The sequence below is a fragment of the Protopterus annectens genome, chromosome 2.part0 (assembly GCF_019279795.1).
Source record: "Protopterus annectens isolate FY-2018-M chromosome 2.part0, PAN1.0, whole genome shotgun sequence".
NCBI lineage: Eukaryota > Metazoa > Chordata > Ceratodontiformes > Protopteridae > Protopterus > Protopterus annectens.
The window spans coordinates 594,254,432-594,279,723 of NC_056728.1; the positions used below are offsets into that span (position 1 = coordinate 594,254,432).

Below are 25,292 nucleotides of genomic sequence, written 5' to 3' on the forward strand. Positions count from 1 at the left end.
TATGGAGTAGACGTCTTTGCTCCTTTGACCTAAAGGCAATTACTTTTATGACTCACTGGGTATGCAAAGACTAAGTAATCTTTGGAAAAAGTTCTGGTTTATAAGATGGGGAGAAACTCCTCTGAAAATATTTTTTTTCTGTCTAGTGCCATCTGTACCCTTCCTGCACCACATTCAACATCCAGTAGTCAGAAAAAAACTTTTCCCAATGGGGAATGTTGAGGGCCAAATTTAGGGACAGATTTGAAGAGATATTGTCTGGAAGAGAGGGAAGAAGGGAAGGAATGCTGGCACAGATATTATGTACTACTGGTTTGTGCCTTTTTCTGAAAATACCAGTTTTTTTTTTTTGTGCTGTTGTGGTTCTTCTTACCCACTCACAATATTTTTTTTTTGCATTTAGTTGGCCAGAAGACTGTTTTTTTTTTTTTTTGCATAAGAGGGAGGCCTACAATATCTATACTGGAGAACAAGAAATATCTTAGAAACTCCCTGAATCAATTTCCGTCTTCCAATTAATTGTTTGATAACCTGCACAGCAGAAGAACCAAACGATACGTCCTTCTCTAAATCTGAATCGAAGATTTCAGACTTTAGCTCCTCATCAAACCTTTGGTTACTCACTTAGCATATCTTTTATAGCACTATAGCAACAGCACTGGCCCTAGACCAAGTATCTGAACTATGATACATACCCTTCAAAGCATGTTTAGATAACCAAAAGGGGTAGAAATTGATTGGCTCAAAAATGAGCTCTCTTCTTCAAGAAGAGTGGAAGCTAATTCCCTTAGACTGTTCATTTGACAAAGCATAAACTTCTACATATATGTCACATAGTCTAGAATTCTAAAGGCTAAATTGGAAAGAAACATTATTCTCTTACATATAGAGTTGAAAGCTTTACCTTCTGTTGAAATGGCCTCTGGATCAGATCTAAGGTAAGAGAAAAGAAATGTATTATCCCAAGGTACCGTACACAGCTTATCTGGTGTTTTTTTTAGGGACTAATGGATGGTTATCAGGATAATATCCCTATCTACCCCCATTACTGGACAGTGGAACAACAAAGAAGACATGGCTGATCTCCTGCTTTGTGCTGGTCAGCAGGAATACTGGAGATCTAAGTGCGTGGTCTGAAGAGCAACTAATGGCCTCTGCAGATTCACACACTGTCAGCTGAGGTACAGGCTTAGTCTGGAGCAATGGCAAGGACTCCTTGGTAATTTTTCTATTATAGGGTACTGTAGGAGAAGATCCAGATGGAGTGGAGTGAGCACCCATGGTGTAACCTGGGAAGAAGCAGCAAAAGCAGTAAACATTGGAGCGAGTCGGTCAGAAAGTAAGTTGTCAACAGCACACAAACTCAAATAACAAAAGTAGAACAGAATTCCCCTTTTATTATTACTCATACACACACAAAAAACACAGACACACACAATGGGAGAATCAAAATTCCTAGTAGGTTGTCAGCAGAAGCATTATACTGAGACTTAAAAACCCACCCGTTCCTTTTTCTGTCACACAAAAGTCAAAGTTTACACAAGCAGTACATAAACTTTCACATTTCCTTTTCTTAAAGGGAGAATATTTTCTGAGTGGAGGGGTGCCCTAATGGGGACTTGTCTGCCAGAGATGAAGTTCTTAGCCAACTGATGCTCCTCTGAAGCCCTAGAGATACTTCTCAGGATAGCCAGAATCTACTGAAGAAAGCTTCAGTCTGACTTATTTCCCTCCTTGGGTTACCCCCATCAGCAGTCAGAAGTAAGGAGTAAGGGGGAACTGAAACATTTTGAAGCTGGTCAGATGTAATTTCCTAGCAAGGAAACAACCCATATAACCTAAGGGCTACTGTTCAGTAAACCCAAGATAAATATTTTCAGTAAACATACATGGAATTTAGTGTACAGAAGTCAGAATGTGTGGGAGGGGCCTTAGAATAGAACCCATAACTAGAAAAGGTAGAATTAAAGATCTGTATGAAAGTATGGAGGATGTTATTTCAGTAGCTTGGACTTTATAGATTACCAAAGATACAATAGCTGGGCCAGGCTGGACAGAAGCAGTGCATTTGGTTGAAATCCTTGAGACCGATCCAATAACGATAGCTTGCCATGCACCTACACAAGCCATGATAAAGATACAACAAACTAAAATAAAAGAAAGGCATTGGTATTTCCCTACATATTCACTAAAAATAACGGGTGTTTAAGAAATGGGTAAAATTTAAGGCTTAATTAGGAGATAGCTAGTAAAAAGTGGCTAAAATAAAGATGGACTTTACAAATATTGTGGAAATAAAAAGGAAAAAAAGAGGTGTGGGAGATGAGCAACAAAAACATGGACTGGCAAAAGTTAAAATGCTGCAGAAGAGGGGGATGCTTACAGATACAGACGAGCAACTGTTGCAGAATGCTAAGGGGTAAATAAGCAAGTAGTTGGATAATAATCATGAGGTTAGAAAAGGAACAAAATTAAACATTTTTTGATAATCCCAGAGCACAGAAATTCTTAGTGAAAAGACCCGAGCAACAGAAAGTGTGAAAAGCAGTGGCAAAACTCAGGGACCTTATGAGAAAAGATTAACTAACAATATGGGATATACTTCAGCAATTTTATGAAACTCTGTGTACAGAAGAAGATAAGGGGTAATCAGGAAGACACACAATCAGAAGCAGTTTGGAAAAATGTAGACATTCCAAAGGTTGGAAGTAGAAACCTAGCAATAGATAGTCAAGCTAGATAAAAGAGAAATAAAAACGGATTTAAAATCAAGCAACAGGGAAATCTCCAGGAATAGGTTCATAGGTTCATACTAGGCTATCTGCCCTAGGGCATTTATAAGCCTAGCCAGAGTGTTTTTGGCTTTCGCCACCCATTTTAAATTTATTTTGCTATGCCCTTTTTCGAGGTTAGTATACTGTGCCTCTGTCTAACAGTGACACAGAAGTGATACCCGGAGTAAACTTACGATCCCCCATCCACTCATCAAGATTCCTCTTGAAGAGAGTCAATGAGGGACTCTGCCTAACCTGGACTGGGATTTTATTCCAGAGTGAAGGGAGCCTCTGGGTTATGAATCTGTCCCTCCAGCATGTCCTATTTATTTCAGTGCTGAGGATCAAGTCTCTCGAGCGCGTAGCTCGATGGGATTTGGATTTTCTGAGGTGCAGCATGTCCATTAATTCCGGGTTGGACATGGCTTTATACGTCAGGCACAGATCGCCTCTGAGCAGGCGGTATGCCACTGAGTAGAGCTGGAGTTTCTTTAACTGGGCAGCATATGGCATCTGTTTGAGCCCTTTGATCCTCTTGGTGAGGTACTTTTGGGGTCTTTCCAGTTGCTGCAGGTGTCTGGTAAGGTACATCCCAAAAGGGGCATTGTACTCAATTATGGGCCTGATCAGGGATGAGCAAAGAGGCACGATGACCTCCCCTGATCTAGATGTGAATCCCTTCATGATTAGGTGGGCTATATAAAATGTTTTTCTAACCACTTTGGCCACGTGGTTGTCAAATGAGAGATTGCTATCAACTTGGGTCCCCAGGTCCCTAATTACTTCTTCCAGATTAATGGATTACCACCTATGTGGTAATTTGTGGGCACTTTGTTTTTGCCAAAGGGGATGACTATACACTTTTTGGTGTTTAGCTTGAGGCCATGGCTCTGGCACCAGTTGTCTGTTTCTATGAGGCCCTTTTGGAGGATGCTTGTGTCGGCTGGAGAGTTGATTATAGCACCCAGTTTGCAGTCATCTGCGAACTTGGTCAGCCAGAAGTCCTTCCGTGTTTGCCTGTACCTCTGAGAAATATATACCGAACAGGAGAGGTCCCAGGACTGAGCCTTGTGGGATGCCACTTGTAACTGGCTGGATACAATTCCTGTAGAAATCTGGAAGTTAGTGGGAAAGAAGCTGGTAAAAATTTGGAAGGCACTGTTTTGAAAGGGGGGGGGTTTATACCTACATTGTGGAGGAAGGCAGTGGTGGTAGTATTACCAAGGGAGGGTAAAAGACCCTCCACAGACCAATTTCAAACCTAAATCATGATTACAAAGTGTCTACCTCTATATTAGCAAACAGAATGGGAAAATGTTACCAAAGCTGATAGATATGGAGAAATGTGTTTTTTTGTGGAAAGGAGACAGACATTTGATAAAATTAACAGATAGACGATTAAGATGGAATTGGAATATTAAAATAAATGCTGTTACTGTTTATTAGTTTGGATGCTGAGGAAAGCGTGTGATAGAGTTTGCTAGAAATTCAAGAATAGGGCAACGTTAGCATCTGCTTTCCCAAAGAGTATAATAGAATTAATGTGGAAAATGCATGATGGATTGATGGTAGAAAAAAAAGGTGAGGAGTCATTTCTATCGGGTTAGGTTTAAATAGAGGGATCGTGCAGGGATGCTCTTTTTCTCCTTCAACTATTTGCTTATAACGTCTAGCTAAAAAGATAAGAGATTCAGCAAATCCAGGTATATAATTGTTTTGGTACTCAAGAAAAACTAGCTATTTTTGTGTATCATATTATCATACATGACAAATCTTGAATATGACATTAAGATGCTGAGGATATTTAAATTCAATTTCAAGTATTTTGGAATATAAAATAAATGAAGGCAAAAAACATCCTTTAACTGTAAATGATGTACCTCTGTTTGAATTAGTTCAACAAAACCCATATTTGAGGAGATAGGAAAAGAAGCATTTAGATATATGGACTAAAAAGGAGTCTACTGTGGCAGCTGAAAACATACGGAGAGAGTCCAAGCAGATAGTTATTAAAAATAAGAGCTTAGAAACTAATAGTCATGGACATTAAGATGCATGTAGAAAAATGGTTAGTTCTTTTGGTCCTGTACTTAGGACAGGCATTACTTTTATCAGCCGGTGTAAAAGCTGTGGATAACAATTAACAGAGTTAAAGAAAATTGTCTGGAAAAAGAAGAGGGTAAGAGCAAAGTGAGATAAGTTAAATGGTTCTGTAGAACAGGGTGGTTTAGGATGACCAGATCTGAATACTTTAATCCTTAAATGAATAGCTCATGTCTCTATTGCAAGCAGAGAAACACAGAGCAATATAGAAAAATATGACAGAACAAGGTGGAAGTATGAAGGCTGCACAGCGATTAAGATTTTGGAAACAAACCCTTAATGATAATAGGATTAATCATATAGAATATCTTATTTATAAATTGGAAGGCAACATTTTAAAGAATAAATTAGTGAAGGAGTGGAAAAATTAGATTTTGGCAGTAAAAATTCATAAAACTAAGGAAACAGACAAGAGACGTCAGGAAGTAACTGGATGAAACTAACAAGCAACCCCTCTAATGGAGGCAAATATGTTGGAAGGGAAAAGTGATACACTAGGATGAAGTCAAGGAGCTGCTTGAACTGCAGGTTAGAGATTGCTTTCTCTATTAGGAATTGTTGGTTTTAAATAAGCAGGGTAATGGAGTTGAATGCCAACTTTGGTAGGTTTCTAGTGGAACAAAGAACAGATGATGTTATTAAAAAAGGGATAATTAGAAAGATACAAAATACTGCATGATGACTGTAAAAAACAATTAAAGGCAATACACTGGGAGGGAATTTGGAAAGTATCTAGGTATGCAACAAAGTCCATGATATTTAGGATTTTTACAAGGAAATGTTTATACAAGCACTTTTATTCTCTTAAGTAGATTTCACAGAATTTTTCCTGAAGTGAAGAGTGGATGTTGAAGATGCGAAGAGAATCAGATAGGAAATTTGGAACTTATTTTTGGGAAATGTGAGAAGTTAACATAGTATAAGGATTTTCAGAATGTCCTGATGTAATTGTTGGGGTACAGACTGCATTAAGTAAGACAACGCTACTGAGTTTGTGTCTAGGTTTAGAATTGCTGAGAAAGCAATGTCTTACTAAGTTTAATGTCACTAGCAGCCAAAAAAAATCAATCACATTAAAGTAGATTGAATATTGTAAAGTAAATAAATGGCTTAAAGATGAGATCAATGAAGGATGGAGAAAGTAAATTGGATGTATTTGGTAACAATAGATACAAAACAATGCTCAGGAAGATGATTCACGTTAGGTAGGACATAAGAACTGAAAAGTATGAGGGTATGTTGTAGTATATAAAAGGTAAATAACACAGCCACGATGTAAAATATATGTACAATATATGCATATGATAATGGAAAGTGGTGTTGAGAGTTTCCTTTTCTCATCATTAATATATGTCAAGTCATGCTGAAAATCAATAATGTGATGAATAAAGATGGTCAAAAAAATACACACTCGGAACTTTTCTCATCAATTCTTATTTGCCAAAATCCTTAATCACTTAAGATACACATTCTGACTATAGCATTTTGTTCATCCACTTGTGTTCTTTTATATGAGACTAAGCAGTTCTGTCTATGTGGCTAATCTGCTGAGATACTTAAATGAAATATTAAGCTTATAAAAATATAAATTAACAGAATGTGAACATGAAATGTATGTTTAGCTGCATTATACAAAAAATACTACATCAGGCAAACATTCTGAATCTACACTCAAAAAATGAAATTATCAAGTGTATAGAAAACAAGGTATATGACTGATAGTTATAGCAGACAATAATGAAACAAATCAGATTTCTTTTCTGTACTATGAACGTATGTAAGTAAATAATGCATTTACAATTGTATGGTTGAGACTCTGGTGGTTAACTGTGTAAGCGAATGCAGCAGAACGAAAAATAAAATAAATAAATTATCTGGAAGTATACTTTTTAATTTACTTCTTATTCTTAGTTCCTGAACATAATTTTGTAACTTATCCAAATTACTTTATGGAGGCTGACAGACATAATTACATACAAATGCAGTAATTCTATACCTTCATTCTGTGTGTCTTATTAATCTACACAACCAGACATCTCACACATCCACTTAAACAGCATATTTATAAAACAACATGCAACCTTTTCAAGTTTAACCCAGAAATGTTCATTACTAAGCTATCATCTATCGACTGGAACTTCCTAAAAATCCTTCCCTTAGATGGTGCTGTAAATGAATTCAATACAACTTTCCTGAATATTTTAAATAGCCTTGCACCTCGATGCAAATGAATTCAATACAACTTTCCTGAATATCCTAAATAGCCTTGCACCTCCTACAAGGAAGAGACTAACAACAAATAATGCAATTTGGCTATCCAAAAATAGTAGAATGGTAATGCAGGATAGACAAAACATGGAAAGAATGGCAAAAATATAAAACACCACAAAATCTTGAAAACTTCAGAATGCTTCACAATTGGACTAAACGCAAATTAATGAATACAAAAAACTATACTATAATAACTATGGTAAACAAAACCCTAAAAAATGCTGGACAGCCATTAAAGAAATCTTGCATTCTGGCCATAAATTCATCCCTAACCCCTCTTCTCAATAATGTATCACTTGACATTGCAATACAATTCAACTGTTATTTCAAAGATAGTATAGCATTTCTAACCATGGATTCCCCAACATCTAATCCTAACCCTGCCCAGCAGCCACGTATCATCACATCCTGTGCCCACATCCTATATAAAACTACCTTTAAACAAGCTTAAACTGTGCTTGCCTTCACCTGATGAGCTTCCAAGTGAATACCTTAAAACAGTGGCTGACAGCATTGCCTACCCTGTCTCAATCTTTATAAATAGGTCAATCTAGGAATCCCATGTTCCATCTTTCTGGAAAAAAACTCATACATTATCCCAATGCAAGAAGGAGAAAATTCAACAGACATTACTAACTTCAGACTAATAACAATATTACCCCTCCTCTCCAAAATACTTGAAAATGTTTTCAAAAATGATTGCTAAACTATCTCCTGCAGAAAGAACTCCTATCCCCTACACAACATGTCCTTCCCATAGTAGTAAAATTGCACTTCTAACCTATATAGATACTGATAATAAAGCTAGAGATAATAGCAAACTAGTCTCCTCCTTATTTCTAAACTTGTCTAAAGCCTTCAGGCAGAGTTTGTTACTGCACGCTTCTACTTAAAATGTCCTCATTAGGTCTTTCTCAGTCCACCCTTCTATGGTTCAAAAGATACCTCTCCCAATAGGTATCAGTCAGTAAAATGGCATGTCACCCTCTCTCCATACCTCGCAGTCATCACTGGTGTACCACAAGGCTGTATCCTTGGTCCCCCTCCTCTTTAACATTCTCACCAACAACCTCCCCACATCCACATAACAGGCCTCCCTAATACAGTACGCAGATAACTTCACAGTCATTTGCAAAATCTGACAATGTGGCACACCTCCAAAAAATTATTCAGGAAGTTTTAATAGCAACTTAATCATGGCTGTGTAACTTACAACTCATGCTCAACCCTAAAAAAAATATATATTTTTTTTACCCTGAAATCTCTCTCCCATGAAAAAAATAAAGTCCTTTCTCTTGATAATACAACCACTAACGTCACTTCTCATAGCAAATTGTTAGGGATGATAGTGGAAGATGATCTTAAATTCGACCTGCATATACAAAATTACATTAATAAAAACTCATTAAAAACTAGAGATACTTTATGCAGCCAAAAGTTTTCTCACTGATGCAACTAAAGCTACACTTGCCACTACTTATCTCATCCCCACACTTAATTATGATGCTCCCATCCTTACTAACTTTCACGCATAACAAAAATCAAAACTTAAACAATGCTATAACAAAGTTGCTAACTTTGCAGCAAATATCCCTTTCAGAACCTACCACTGTATAGCAAGAAAAAAGCCTAAATTGGTTGGAGGTACCCAATCAACGAACATATGCACACAGCTTCTTACCACCTATAACATTATCCAGAATCCATCTGCTTGTCCATCACTAAACAACACTCTACACAACATAGCTCTCAACCAATCAGGGACAAATCCAGAAAAAATCAGGGACACTTTTAAAATATTAGTTCTATTAACTTGAGACATTAACAGAATTAGACAATGTGAATTAATATACATTCTCTGAAGTAAAATAAGTATTCAGCACTTAATTATTGCCATGATTTATTAAGTATAATTCACCGCCTTTTGTCCAAAAAGCACCACTGTTAAGAGGGGGTAAAAGGGACAGACCTAAAATATGAGTTAAAATCAGGGACAGTTGAGAGGTATGCTACACAACGATGTTCCTAGTCAGTCATAATGATACAATGACAAAAAAAAATCCTGTCTGTCCACAAACCTATCAAATGTTAGGCACTGTCTAAACTCATACCATGTTGCTAAAGCCTGGAACTCCTTATCGCTATCCATCAGGTCAATACTCCCTCCCCACTTCCATCCTTCAAAACCACTCTAAAAGACTTCCTAGCCAAAAGCTGCCTCTGTTTTTGCTCGACACCAGGATAAACTGTAACCCTAAATATGGACAAATACCTATTCATACCTTACATCTCCTTACTCTCCCTTCTTCACTCACCTCCTTACTTCTATCAATTTCTCTCTCCTGGCTTTCTCTCTAAACATACCATAAGCCTGCTTGTCTCTCACTTCATATTGCAATTCTTGTTTGTATTACACTAACTTTAATTTCTTTATAAACTGGCTACAATTTCTCTAACTATTAAATCACTGTCATATAACTTGTATCTATTCTTAACCAAAATGTTCATATTATGTCTAATTTGGTATTATTATTTAGACTGTATTTGCTTTTTGTATTATTTTAAAGACTAAAATTATTATTCTTAAAATGTTTTGTAATACTTTGGAGCTTTTCTCCCCAGGCCTTCACTGAAAATGGGCTCCTATCTAGTCGGACTTTCCGGGTAATCAAATGTCAATAAATAAATATATAATAGTTCAAGCTCTAAAGTAACAGCATAGAAGACATGCTTATATTGTTTGAACACATCAAAAGACACTTTAAAAGGGAAACAATTTAAACATAATGTCCAATTTTAGTGGCTAAAAAGAACAGCCAGAATTTTATTTTTGTATTTTCAGAATGAGTGTCACCTTTAGTTTATTTTTGACGTTAGTGCAATGTAAGTGTACAACTTATTTCCATCTAAACCACATATATTTGAAACTGTTACCTGTGCATACTGTTCCAGTAGTACAGCAGCTTCATTATGCTTTCTTTGTTCTGTCAGTTTTCCTAGGAAGCAAAATAGAAAGTTATGGATCATGGAAGGTATTTTTTTTAATAATAAAGGGTAAAATGTAGTTACATCACAAATTTGGCAAAACAGATTTTTTTCAGGACGACATCTTGCAGAAGGCTGCACACAATGGTATTGCTTGGGAAATTAGTCTCACATTTGCATATGAATTGCTTAGGAAGTAGCCTGTGACATTTTCCTTACCCTGGGAACAGTATAAAATGGTGGATAAAATCACCTCTGCAGATTGCCTGTTATAGACTCACTGTAACGTTCCATCTGAGTTGTTGTTCTTCATTTGTCTTCAACCTGTGGGTTCCCAGATCCGACTCTGTCGCATATCCAGCATCTGATCTGAGCTCTAAGCTCCTCCCCTACCCAATAATGCCCCTGTCTCCTTCCTCCCTTCAGATCGAGTTTGCTGCCCAATCTAGTATTCGCACCCGACCCAACACACCTTGTCCCATACCAGAAAGTCCATGAGCGCTGAGGAGGATAAGAGGCACCCTGATGGTGATCACCTCCTGCAGCCGTGAGACCACCGCACAGTTTATACAAGGTAGGGGAAAGGAGGGAGGGAAGATTGAAGACAAATGAAGAACAACAACTCAGATGGAACATTATGGTGAATACATAACTTCTTTATCTGAAGTTGTTGCCTTCATTTGGTCTTCAACCTGTGGGACAGAGTCCCCAGCTACTAAAGACCTGGGAGGCTCTCATGGAAGGATATTCTGGAGCATGGCAGAGCCAAAGGATACCCTGTTCTTGGATATGATGCCCAACTTATAATGTGAGATGAAGGAATGAGATGAGGCCCAAGTAGCCGCACAGCATATATCGTCTAATGAAACTCTGGACCAACAGACCACTGAAGTAGCCATAGATCTGGTGGAATGCGCCTTCACATGACCTGGCGGAATATACGCCTAGCAGAATATGCCCAAATAGTACACTGGGAAATCCAATGGGCGATAGTGACCTTAGATACTGGTTTCCCTAAAAAGGGTTTAGAGTAGGAAATGAAGAGCTGGTCAGACTTACGAAAACCTTTAGTCCTATGCAGGAAGAAACTTAACTGTCTGTGCACATCCAATAAATGCAATTTGTATTCTCCCTTATTTTGAAAATCTGGGCAGAAGACCAGGAGATTAATTACCTGATTAATGTTGGACTGTGAGGCTACCTTACCAAGAAAGGATGGATTATTACACAAGGACACCCTGTCCTTATGAAAAGTCATATAAGGGGCTTTGACTGAATGCTTGAAGTTCCAAAACTCTCTTGGTACAAGTAATAGCAATCAAGAAAGACATCTTCCAGAAGAAAAACTGTAGATCCACCGAGGCTGCGGGTTCAAAGGGGGGGGGGGGTGAAACTAAAGTCTGTAGCACTAATGTAAGATCCCACGGTGGCGTTGGGTCCTTCACCGGGCGTCAAAGAAGAAAGGTGTCTTTGAGGAAGGCCTTGCAAAGCTTTGAAGATGCTAAGGAAACCATACTATAACCCACATGAAAATTAGAAATAGCAGCAAGTTGGATCTTGACCATAGAAAAACTGGCACCTTGCTGAAAGATCCCAGTTAAAAATTCCAACACCATGGAAACCGGGGCAGTGAAGGGACCTAGGGCACGCTGCAAAGCCCAGATCAAAAAAAGTCTCCATTTGCTGGAGTACACCTTATTGGTGGAAGACTTATGAGCTGCCACCAGGATCCTTTTGACAAGTGAAGATAGGCTGGGAGTCCTGACTATCAGGGGAACTGGAGCAGCCAAGCAGTGAGCTTCAGACTGTCCAGGTCTGGATGGGGAATCCCTGAGGGATGAGAGATGAGATCCGGAACTGGATCCAACGTCCATGGTGGTGCCACCAGATGAGACCACAGAGAGGGAAACCAGACTTGGTGAGGCCAGAATGGGGCAATGAGGATAAGTAGGCTCCCCAGCCTGGGAACTTTCTGTAAGAATTTTGGTATTAAGGGAAGAGGAGGATAAGCATACAGAAGATTGGGGCGCCAAGCATGAAAAAGAGCATCTCTTGGGGCTTCCCCCGGCAGAGGGTTCAGAGTGAAAAACTCACTGCATTTCACGTTGGAAGGAGAGGTGAAGAGATCGCAGCAAGGCTGACCTCACTTGTGAAAGATCTGTTCTGCTACTGAAGGATTCAGAGACCACTCGTAAGGCATCAGAATAGACCTGCTGAACCTGTCCGCTAGAATGTTGGACCTCCCCGGAATGTGCGTTGCCACCAGAAAACAGCCAGTAGAGATCGCCCATTCCCACACTCTCATGGCTTCATGACATAAAGGATAAGATCTGGTTCCCCTCTGCTTGCTGATGTAACAGACCACAGACATATTGTCTGTCTAGATAGCAATCGTTCCTGGTGGAAGAAGGGCATGGAAAGCCTGCAACACTAGAAACACCGCCCTCATCTCCATGATGTTGAGATGCAATCTGGTCTCATAGGGGGAACATGTGCCTTGGACTGTCCTTCTCGAGAAGTGCTCCCCCACCCACCCTAGTAGGGAGGCGTCCATAGTCACCGTGGCTATGGTGAAAGATAGGGACGACTCTAAACAAGGTCTGAGGAATGAATCCACCACAGGAGAGAGTCCCTGCACATTCCAGAGATTCGAACAGGGTGAGTCAACGGGAGATCTAACATGGACCACTGTACCGCAAGGGTCCACTGAAGAACCCGCATGTGAAAACGCGCCATAGGCAAGAGAATGATCATGGCTCCCATGGACCCCAATGCTTGTAATATTATTTCCGCTGTCGGTGACTGAGTTTGAAGAATGCAAGGAACAAGTAGCTTCAGAGACTATCTTGTCCAGAGTAAGAAAAACTTTGGTTTGAATTGTGTCCAGCCAAACCCCAGTGAAGTCTAATACTTGAATTGGGCCACAGATGACTTGCTGAAGTTGACGGTAATGCCCAACTGCTGGGCTAGGAGGAGAAAGGAATCCCTAGCTTGACAGAGTTGATGTCTGGAAGGGGCAGTGAGAAGCCAATCATCCAGGTAGGGGAAGACCTGTATGTCCTGGAGTCTCAGGTGAGCTCTACTACTGACATCACTTTGGTGAACACCCTGGGGAGCTGTGGTGAAACCAAAGGGAAGCACTCTGAAAGGGTAATGATTGGCTCCTAGCCAGAAGTGGAGAAACCTCCAAGAGCACCTGTCCACCTTGATGTGATGGTACACATCCTGGAGGTTGATTGAGTGCAGCCAATCGTTCTCCTGCAGGAAGGGCAACATAGATTGAAGGGTGACCATCCGGAACTTCATCTTGGCCACTGACAGGTTCAAGATGGAGAGTTCATCTTGGCCACTGACAGGTTCAAGATGGAGAGATCCAGAATGGGTCTTAGGTCCTCTGTCTTCTTTGTCACAAAAAAGAACCTGGAATAAATGTCTAATCCAGAGTAGTTGGGGGGACAGGTTGGATGACTCGCTTTCTTAGCAGCTTTGCAATTTCCAGTGCTGCAGCCTCCCTGTGCATGGGTGGAACATCCAGGAGGTGTTTGGGTGATGGAAGTGGCTCGGGAAAGGGGAATGAATAGCCTCTGGATATATTTTGCAACACCTAACGATCTTTCATGATGGACTCCCACACTGTTAAGTGTAGTGAGAGATAACCCCTAACTGCCTCCAGAGATGAGCAGCCGGGCAACCCTTCAGGGTTGCTGCATGGAACTCTCCGAGAAAGGCTTTTGAGACCTGTGATTTCTCAGATCCCCTCTGCCTCTAGGGTGGCATCTATCAAATCCCCCTCTGCCCCTGGAGGGAGGCGAGTCCTAGTGCCCTGGGGAAAACTCTGAGATTTCCAGAACCACATCTTCTTGGTCCCTCACTGATTCCTAGAGAAGGATCACTGAGGGACTGAAAAGCGGATCCCGATGGCAAACAGAGTCTTCCCGTCCTTCTCACTCTGAACTAAGGTGTCACATACCGACTTCCCAAAAAGGGAGGAACCGTCATACGGGGCATTCCTAAAAGACACCTTAAAGGGTTCCGAAAACGCACAGAGCTGCAGCCAGGCATGTCACCTGATGGCAACGCCGGTACCGTCAGCTCTAGTGGCAGCCTTGGTCGCATGGGAAAGGAGATGCATAGAGGTGTTAGCAACTGATTTCAGGGTGGCCATACGAGCGGAAAACACCTTCATGTCCTCCGCCGACATGGAACCAGGGGTCAACTCAGTAACTGATTTCAGGGTGGCCATACGAGCAGAAAACACCTTCGTGTCCTCCACCGACATGGACCCAGGAGTCAACTCAGTGATCTCCTTCACCAGGTCTCACTGCAGCCAGATTACATGTGCCATGTAACTCAGCGCCTGTACAGAGAAGATTGTTGAAGCGTACACCTGCTTCCAGAAATGGTCCATCATTCTGGACTCTCAGTCAGGAATGTGAACCGTACAGCTCTCCTGAGCGAGCTCCTTCATAGTGGTAGCTGCCACCACCATGGCATCAGCCGGGGATCCCTTATTCCAATAGGGTCTGTCTGAATGGGGCCTCAAAACCTTGTCCGGGCGTTTGGGAATGGGCTTCACCATGTCTGGTCGGAAGGGGGGCTCAAAACCTTGTCCAGGTGTTTGGGAATAGGCTCCACCGTGTCCGATTCCTTCCACACCCGAGATATAATAAGAATCCCTAAAGGATCTGTGGGAGGGGACACCCAGGAAGTAGAGGGTCCTGCACCAAATGCTTCCAGGAACAGCGATTTGTCTGGGGTAGGTTTTTGAGCAGACCACTCCCCATGCTGGCGAAGGAGTTCTATGATGTCTCCAAAGGAGATATCCTTGGAGAGGTGAACAGGGGGAACCTTCCCCTTCCTCCAAATTGGTGTCTTTGGTGAGGGACTCCGGTGGGGAGTCTAAGTGCCTCCTTTTGCATGCACATTTGCAAGGGTCCTCCTCAGTGGGGGTCTCTGGGGAGGACTCACCAACGTCTCCCTGTTCCCAAGAGCACCCTGGGGCAAAGAGGTGGCAGGCTGTCCCTGAGATGTCAGAATGGCCGGATCCTTGCCAGAAACAGAGGGAGCCAGGGTGGAATTCGAAGATGAGATTGTCAAGGGTTTCAAAGGAATTGAGAGTACCCTCTCCTCCATGTCGAAAGCTGAAGGGGAACGGACCTCCTGAGAGGACAATAGGATGAGCTGTATCCCTTTGACTCAATGGGGGAGTCAGAGCCAAACCTCCAGGTGCCAAGATACCAAGGAGAAGGCTCTGCTTTGACAAACTCAGAACCAACACCACCCCCTCAGATCTGATGTCGAGGCTACAGCTCTGAGAACCAGTCGGATCCTAGCAATTCGGATCTGACGTGCACAAGGCCATGGCTGGCTTTGAGGTACAAGGTACCATCAGAGCCAGCCCCTCAATGCTGAGTGTCCTCAGATCCAGGGGCTGCAAAACCAGAGGTTAGATCGGAGAAGGAGTAATAGGGATGAATATGGACTGCATGTTCCCCACTCCAGAGGGAGAGGAGGCAGGCAAGACTCCCATCTGTATCTGGGTGCGGATGAACTTCCACATCATCCTATCCATCTCCGCTTCGCTAAGACTGCAGGTGGAGTGGGAAGAGGAGGCCACCAACACCGACCTAGAGGGGTGGTGAGGGGAGGCCTGAGCCGGCAACCGGGTCCAGAGCTCCTCTGGCTCTGGACAGAACCAAGGGGAACGGAGCCGACCTAACTTTGGCTGGGGGGCTGGCCGAAGCCGAGCGATGTGGAGATTGCATCTTGGGTCTATCCCTTGATTTGGCTGATTTGGCTCCATCCACAGATCTCTAAGCGGGAGTAGTCCCAGAGGCTGCGGCACAGACCAAGGTAGGAGCTGAGACAGAAGCGTCTTGAGTCCTGGAGGAAGAAGAGGGAAGGAGGCCCTTGAGCATTAGCTTATTCCTCCTGTCCAGCAGTGCCTAGGGATTAAACCCAGCACAGATTGAACAGGAGGTCTGCAAGTGGGCTGCCCCACGACAAACAACGCACAGAGTGTGGCCATCAGATGGAGAGAGGTTGTGGCCACACACTGAACATTTTCTGAGGCCTGGTTTGGGGATATCAAACATTCTCCCAACCTATGGCCCAGCACACACTCACACACACAGACCACACACGCGACAGGAAAAAAAAGTTAAAGGTTTTTTTTTTGTTTTTTTTTTTAAACTGACAGAGAAGCGCAAGGGAAGGTAGAAAAGCAGAAAGGAGTAAAAAGATATGAGAAAAGAAGACTCTAACCGTTAAAGATTGTCACTTACCCAACAATAACAGCAGAGAGCACAGATCGAGATGCAGACATGAAGCACGGCAAATAAGATCTGAAGGGAGGAAACAGACAGGGGCATTCTGGGTAGGGGAGGAGCTTAGAGCTCGGATCAGTTGCTGGATATGCGGCTGAGCCGGATCTGTGAACCCACAGGTTGAAGACCAAATAAAGACAAAAACTTCAGATCACTTGTTTACAAAGAAAACTCAGAAAGAACAAAAGACAAACGCAAAAGATACAGAATGACACCAACAGTTGACTAAAATAGTCTAGGCAAAGCAGATTTGACAAAAACAAATTTGTTTCTCTAATTTAGACCCTGAGCTACAGAGATAGCAGAGAATGTTATTCAGCCAAATACCTACCTTTAATATTAAGCTCTTCTAAAGCATTTTAAAGTGCAATACATGAATTCCTCTTTGCAACAAGAAAAGTGTTTGCTAGTACTTTGTGCAGAGCAGTCTTCTTGTAGATGGATAACTTCTCCTTGCTATCCAACTGCCATCAACACTGTCACAGGTACTGTCATAAAGGAAAGAAGTGAGAAGGTGGGGGGTGGTGGGATCTTCACTTTTTCTTTCTTAAGCTTTCTGCTGAGCAGATAATTAAATCAAAGGGAGGAGAGAGAGACACAGACAGAAATCCATACTTTTTCCCATGATCTTTATTAATTGTTATAGGCAAAAATATAAAATGATAGGAACTCTGTTTTTACCAATTGTTAAACAATGAAACATAGGAACATTAATCAGGTATAGCCATAGCTATAAAGTACACAAATTAAACATAAAAAACTATATACATAACTATTTACACAAGTGCTATTAACCTAACGAGAAAGGAAACAAACTTAAGTTTGGCTAATATAGTAATTCAAACAAATATATAATGATATGAGTAGAGACCCTATTAGAAGTGAACAGAGTTAAAGTAAGAACAAATGGTGGATAAGGAGGCCCATGATCCCTTAAATTATCTCCAATTTAACAATATTCAGTACAGGGCTGAAATGAATTAATTTCAAATAGTCTATTCCAGTATTCAATAAAGAGTGGAACAGCCTTTGTATTAGACATCAGGAGTTTATGAGCTAATGTATAATTAATTGTCAAGTGAGTGAAGGTCTATCCTTCCAGTTTGATGTAATAGCAAACTTAGCTTTGACTTGCATATTAATAATGCAATAAAAAAGACTCACTTCAAATTAGGCAAACTTTACAGAAACAAACAATACTTAGACAAATCCATCCAAATAAAACTTTCAAAAAGTCTTCTCCTTCCAACCTTACTATATGGGTCTCCTATCTTCACCAATCTCCACAACTCTTTGCAACACAAACTACAGTCCTGTTATTATAAGACTGCAAAATTCGCATCAGCCCAACCAAATCGCACCCACCATTGCCAGGCCACTAAAGAACTAAACTGGCTAAAATTTGGATATTACCTACATTACACACAACTTACCTTTGCCCATAAACTCGTTTATAAACCCGAGTGTTTCCCTTCCCTGAAGAATATCATTGAACTTTATGTCCCATTCAAAAATCTATGCTCTAACAACAAACACCTACTTAAAGTATCAAAACCTAGTAAAAGAGCAGGTAGCTGCCTCTATTCCCATTCCATAACTAAGCTGTGGAACACCCTCCCATCATCAATTACAGAATTAGACAACATAATCTCCTTCAAAAGAAAACTAAAACAACATCTCACTGATAACCCCAGCTGCACATGCAACACATATCCATAGCCTCCTTAATTTAGCAAAACTGTTTCACGTAGCAAATATACTTATGTATATGTTATGATGTTACACCATACGAGTTATCCCTAATCTTTAGTATCACAGTCCACACATCAATACAACCATCTTAACACATTTTCTCTTCTCTGTCACTTTCTACTTTTAATACTACCATTAAATATATGCCACCTATAATCTACTTATTCCCACTACCTAGCTATAAGATTCTAACTATATCTGTCTTACCTTTAAGTTTAACTCTCTAATTCTATCTTTCCCTTTTCCTACCCCCCCAAAAAATAGCTTTATTGTTAAATATTTCTAACTGTATAATTTTCTATGTGGAAGATTTTCAGTCCATATATCTCTAGTTAATCACTGTATATTAATCAGATAAGACAATAGTAGAAGTAGCGAATTTAAACTTGTCTTAAGTAAAATAAATAAATAAATAAATAAACCATATGTTTAATTGTACAGAATTACTAAGTATTCAAAAGTAATCCAAGCAAGGCAGGCAGTCTGTTTCCAGTCTAAAATCCTTTATTAAGTACACAGACAAGCGATCCAAGTAAAACAAAAATAAAGTAATAAGTTTCCTCACAAGCTTTCTAAATATATATATATATATATATATATATATATATATATATACATACACACATATACTTTTTATCAGGCAAGGGAGTGATTTATTGTGCTGTAAAACAAAGTGTTATTGGTACACATGTTAAATTCACATCCCTTCCCCCATCAGTGTGACATTCGAGCTGGTCCTGCCCTACTTAGTAGCAGTAGCCATCTGGATCCACTTTACATTCCATTCACTAACATCCTAAGGTATTATGGATAAAAGTAATATGATAGGAATGAACAGACATTACAGAAACAATGTTAGGGCCTACTGTTCTATGGGATGGTAGATATCACTCAACTCTTCTAGCCCCAACCCATGCCTAATCACTACCCTACTAGACCTTGAAGAGAAGGGAAAGATAAAGTATGGAGACACACAGAAAGAGAAAGTAGAGCAGCTAAGAAGCATAGCATCTCCAATACAAGTTTCTATTAGAGTACTGTTTCCCAATTTAAAAATAAACACTAAGTAGAAAAAGCATAGCATAACTTACCTAAATACACTAATAACTCTACACTTAACTAGTTCCAATTGTTTTAGTAGTCCTATGATACAAAGCTTAGAAAATGAACTAGAGAGGAGAGCTTTATAAATATAGAGAAACTGAACAGATATTTTGACAAGGAGTAGTAAGGAAACAAATCACCAATATCATGAAATAATCTAGAGCACCAACAAGTTTCCTTGCTTATTACTGAAAGTGGATGCCTAACAGTCAACATAACAGCCAAGGAGAAACAACTTTCAAATAGTGTTCTGATAAAAGATATAGCCGATTTAACCTCTAAGCTTTACTATTTAACATGGTCGACGCAGAAGTGACTTTTCACTAACATATTAGAGACACTGTGAAAATAACAAGTACAAAACAGCACGTGTTCGAAGAAATAAAACCATCAGAAACTTTTGCAAGGAAACACTTACAAAATTAGCTTTAACAGCTAGTGGTTTAGTTAACAGCAATACAATTCTTAAAAAAAAAAAAAAAAAAGGCATGGAACTATTTTAACTATTACAATAAAAATATTGATCAAGTTTTGGAGTTGTAAACCTTACTGGTAAACATATTTGTATACCAATACCCTCCCAGGTAGGCCCACAAAAGTGTAAATATTAATTACTATGCACAGAGGGTAGGTATAAAAGTATAACATTTAAATGGTAGCCTTTGATCTCATTTTAAAGGTTATAACAAAACTTAAATCTTAGAACTGAATCAAACAAAATGTGACACGTTTTCCTTTTCCTGCTGCATTTAAGTGAATCTTTACTAGAAGTCCAAAAAAAAAAGACTGTGCAAATAAGCTACCTATCATAATCTGCACAAACCGAGTAATCAGGAACATACCACAGACAGCTGAGAAAGTATCTACCACGTATCTTAATTACATGACAAATCTGTCCAAAAAGCATCAGAGTTGCTTATTTCATAGCCGCATTGGTCCAAACTTGACAGTATTTACCTTAACTAGTTTCAACAAATATATTCTTGAGTTCTTCTTTTCTTATTTTTTCCCTGTATTCTTCCTTTTTTCTCCACAGGGGATGTCGCTTTCAAGCTCAAGTTGGATGGCCAAGTGATCGAGATCCCCATCCCCATAAATGTGATCCTGTGACTTTAAGAGAAACCTTGAAGTTTGAGATGGGAAGGACTTCAAGAAAGAGTGTAGGATAGAAGAGCTGGCGTGTGTGTACAGAACTAAGACTCCAGGTAAAAACTTATAAATTGCAATTTATGAGATCTCTGAAATTCCAAGCGGCCTAGTTCACACAGGACAAGTGAACAACTGGCCTGCACAGTCACCAAAGTACCCCACTGAATCAAACAAGGAAACCACACAGTTTATACATGACTAAATAACTGGAGGTTATCAGCGATCAGGAGCTATATTTGCAGGTTTCTCTATAAATGCAGATAGATACTAGATGGATCATTAGACTGAGGGCGGACAGGGGCAAAGGGTTGAATGATAGAATACCCTTGAAACCTATCTTAAAAAATAGAAGTCTTTCTAAAAAAGAGAAGCCTCTGTAGAAAATGGAAGGTGTACTTGGTCTAGTGATTTTTAAATAAAAGACTATAGTCTGTTTTGAAAATAGGATGTTCATAAATATGAAGGTGTACATATAGCTTGTCAAGTAATACAATTTATTTACATAGTATATATACATCTTCAAGGGACTGCTTTTGACTGTAATCATCTGTATTTATACATATATATATGGCGATATATTTTCATTTTACATATCCTGTATTTCAGTGTATGTGTGTGTGTGTATATATATATATATATATATATATATATATATATATATATATATATATGAATGATGTTTTAGTGTACATTTATATTTATATGGCTATTAATCTAAGGGACATCATTTCGATAGGAATTATTTGCATTTATATATATATATTTCATATTTTATATGATGTTTTAGAGTACATTTGTATGTCTGTTATTAACATAAGCACAGCAACATTTATGTGTTTGTAAGCAAGAATATAGAGGTATATGTTAATGTACCTTTAAGTATGTGTGTATGTATTTTTAAGCTATTAATTGGTGCAATACAGTGATAGGATGACTGATTATTTTTTTAATTTATATATTAACTCATGGTTTTAACAGCTTTTTATGGTCTGATGAAGTGGTGTGATACAACCACGAATGCGCTAACCTCTAGAATTTTGCTGTTTGGAAGAAAATAAAGCTGTTTTATTTGCAACTAATATTGGACTTGGCTACTATTCTCTGCCTATGGTTGGAGCCTTGGTCATTCTAAGTGGACTGTTTATTCTGTGGTTTTGGCTTCAAGCTCCATTTATACAGCGAGCAACTAAATTTGTGTACATAACATCAGAATTTGCCTGGAGCAGATTAGGAAAATATGAATGTCAGCATAATGATAGTGTAGGAGCTTGATGAGGTCTTGGACTAGCCACAAATAGATAGAATTCTGGATGTAGGTCTAAGCAAGAAAGAGGGTGTCACTAACATCCAGATTAAGCACTAACTAGTGGTGATCATCCTACTTTATGGTACAAGGAGGATGAAAAAAGTCAAATATGATGGTGTGGGATTTTAGAAAAGCTGATTATATTATGTCAGAGGAGGAGGTCATGGATGAGTTATGAAACTATGTGCAACCTGAGGGAGTAAAAAAAATGTGTAACAGGACAAGGATGGATAACTCAAGGCTACTGGCAAGAATGTGAGAAAGGCAAAAAGAGAAGGGCAATGAGGCTACACTGGAATGAGAAGATAGTAATTACAGCAAATGATAGACCTACAAGAGGTGGATTAGGCACAGTACAAGCAGAACAGCAAAAATGCAATAACTGGTAATGGCTGCAAAGAGAAAAGCTAAAAGGCAGTAAAAGAAGGCATCACAAAGGGCTGCAGGGACTTTTTGGGTACATAACAGAATGAGGGAACTAGCCAGCCTGAGCAAAGACATCTCCAGGAGAAAGTGTTGAATTTGCAACCACTGGCATACCACAGTCCACTGGTGCATGATTTCATGTGGTTGTGAACCACTGGGACTGGGGAAAAAAAGTGGCTCTCATCACCTTTAAAAGACTCAGCATGTTGCAGGCTCCACCCACCTTTGCTCTAATACCCTAGAAGTTATGGCTATACCTCTCTCAGGTCCTCTTCTTGGCAAAAAGACAGTAGCTAGGGCTGCCCCTGATAAGGATGAAGCTTTGCACTGTAAACAGAGCTGAAATTACTAATTGTCGTGATTCTTAGGAACTGCAAGCATGGCAAGAAGCAAAGAGAGACTCAATGCTACAAAATTATCTGAAGGAGCCATAAGGAGCAGTCATTTAAGTAATGGAAGAACAGAAGACCCTTCTCCTGTAGGGTATTTGCATTACTGCCAACACCTTGTTAGATACAGTAAGTACAGAAAACAAGTCAAACAGCAGCACCCCCTGCTGAAAGGGCCACTAACATATGCAGAACTGAAGAAACTTCCTTTGAGGTTCCTAGATGAAATTTGTGCCAAACAGGCATCTATTATGTCCAGAGACACCATCCAAGAAGACTCCCTGGGATAGTAGAGGTATGCATGTCTGGAAAGGTGCCACTGACAAAGTATAGCTGCATAGGCAACTTGCCATAACTGCAGATATTTGGGTATGGCCACTGCTGCATTCATAACTTTTATGGATCTCTATCACAGGCTAACGCTGATATCCTGCCACACTTTCCACAGGGGAAGCTGATGTTGCATTATCTTAAGACATCTACATGCATCTGATACCATCTTCAAGACACAGACTTGACCTGACTAGAACAGCTCAGAGCAGTACTGTAGAAACATGAGCGTATTAACTTGAAGTGGCTGCTAATTGCTCTTCTGGCGCAATACTGATAACCTATTCCATTTAGTTACACATGATTTCTTAGTACTGGTGCTTCTAGCTTCTTCATGATTTTCAGCATATTCTCTGAGGAAAAGGTGCCCAAAGGACAGCAGGGTCATATCTTCCAAGATCCTAGTCCATGTATGCGGCAGTTTGGTAGATACAAGGGACTCCCTGCACTGTATCAAGGATCCAAATGCTAAGGAAGCAATAAGAGCTATTAATTTACAGTTCTGCTTGTGCACGAATGGGGCAAGCAGGATCATTTGTGTTCTTTCCTCCTCCAATTTTTGCCACTCAAACTTGATTGCTCGGACAACTAAGTTTTTATACTGCAGTGCTTCTTCAGGTAAATCTATGGACACAAAATCAAGCAGGTGCTTAAATGACAATGAAAAGTCACATGACATAACCACTTCTGAGAGTAGATTTAATGCTGACAGATTCATTTATTCCTGGGGGCGTCGGCTCTCACCCATTGCTATCCATTTGTACTCAGCTGTTACAGTTTTATTTAGCATGTAACTACCTCTCACATCAGTGTACACGTCCTGTATGTCTGAATGGTACATTTCTTTGAACTTATCTTTTCATTTCAGAGCCAAGCACACATATTTGATCCTTCAACCTCCCGTAGCATTTACCCACTTAAAATCCTGTGCATTTTTTTGCAACAGTCTAGATAGGTAACATTTTCTGAGTCACATATAGCTGGTGTATTGAAATATAGTATTTTTCTGTATAAAGGATATTTGAACTGTTTGTTGTAACAAAGCAAGGTGCTTTTTTAAGTGTGTGACTTATATGGCTAATAGCTGCTGTCAGTGTAACAAGATTCCATTTCAAATTATTCATATGTTTAAAGGTAAAATGTGATCTTAGATCTATGAAACCATTTACACCTTCAAAGGATTTTAGGACGTCCCAGTGACATGTAATAATGTCCACTGCATACTTAGTATGCCTGCTGTTTCAATGCAAACTTCACTATATTAGACGCACTTTGGGATTCTCTGCCACTATTTACAGTCTTACACTTAATCACAGAACAGGCTTTGGAGCTCTTTTCTGATAAAACTTTTGTACCAGTCCTACTCACCATTTGACTATTATAGTCATTTTCATCAAACTCTGTGGTTAATTTTATTTGTCACTCACTGAGTTCACCATCAGTAAGAAAGAACTAAAGATGTCATTGGTAGATGTTACCTACGTACCAGTAAGTATCAGCCTGGCCATGGGGGGAGCGGTCTCAGCTCTGGCAACTCACAAAGGATACTGGACCCAGCCTGTATCAGACAGCCCTATAAGTTATTGCTGCAACAGTTACAAAGAACATTTCAGTTTCATTTAAGTTGCTGAGATCCTCAATCAGGCAAAGCATAAACAATCTTCTTCTTCTTTCGGCTTTTTCCCGGTTAGGGGTCGCCACAGCGGATCACCTTGTCCGCACATTGAATGGCAGTGGAGTTTTTTTTACGGTGTCGAGTTGCCAGCCCGGCGCCCAACCTTCCACAGAAGGCACACTCACATGCACACCTAGGGCCAATTTAGAGTGTCCAATCCACCTGCAGCATGTCTTTGGGATGTGGGAGGAAACCGGAGCACCCGGAGGAAACCCACGCGACCACAGGGAGGACATGCAGACTCCGCACAGAAGGCACCCCAGCCGAGGATCGAACCGGAGAACCTCTTGCTGCGAGGCGGAAATGCTAACCACTGCACCACCGTGGCCGCCCTAGGCAAAGCATAAACAATATGTACTTATAATATCAGCTTATCGGTGAGAAAGCCTCTGCAAAGATTCCCTGTATGTTATTAATAGTTTTGTTAGCCTTTTTTTTTTATTTTTTTTTTTATGTCATCATATTATCCTCCTATTGGCACATATTACACACCACATGCCTGGCAAGAAGCGTCTTTGGACCTCTCAGTTTGACCACCATCCACTGAGCAAACACAACCTTTAACACAGGAAATTACAAACAATAATAAATACAAACATACTTATTTTAATTTAATAAAAATATCATCTGCAGCCAAGGGATGGAAAGGCCATTCAGAATGTGTGTGTGTGTGTGGGGGGGGGGGCAAGATGGTAACCACAG

The 25,292-nt window shown here is 40.1% G+C and overlaps 1 protein-coding gene across 1 annotated transcript in view; it reads right to left on the reverse strand.

Moving 5' to 3' along the window:
• The window catches only part of ELP1 (elongator acetyltransferase complex subunit 1), a 1,639,125-nt gene that overhangs the window by 354,777 nt on the left and 1,259,056 nt on the right, over positions 1–25,292 (reverse strand). The window contains exon 29 of the mRNA XM_044060975.1: positions 10,083–10,144. Coding sequence (XP_043916910.1) covers positions 10,083–10,144 — 62 coding nt within the window. The remainder of the gene's footprint in view (positions 1–10,082; positions 10,145–25,292) is intronic.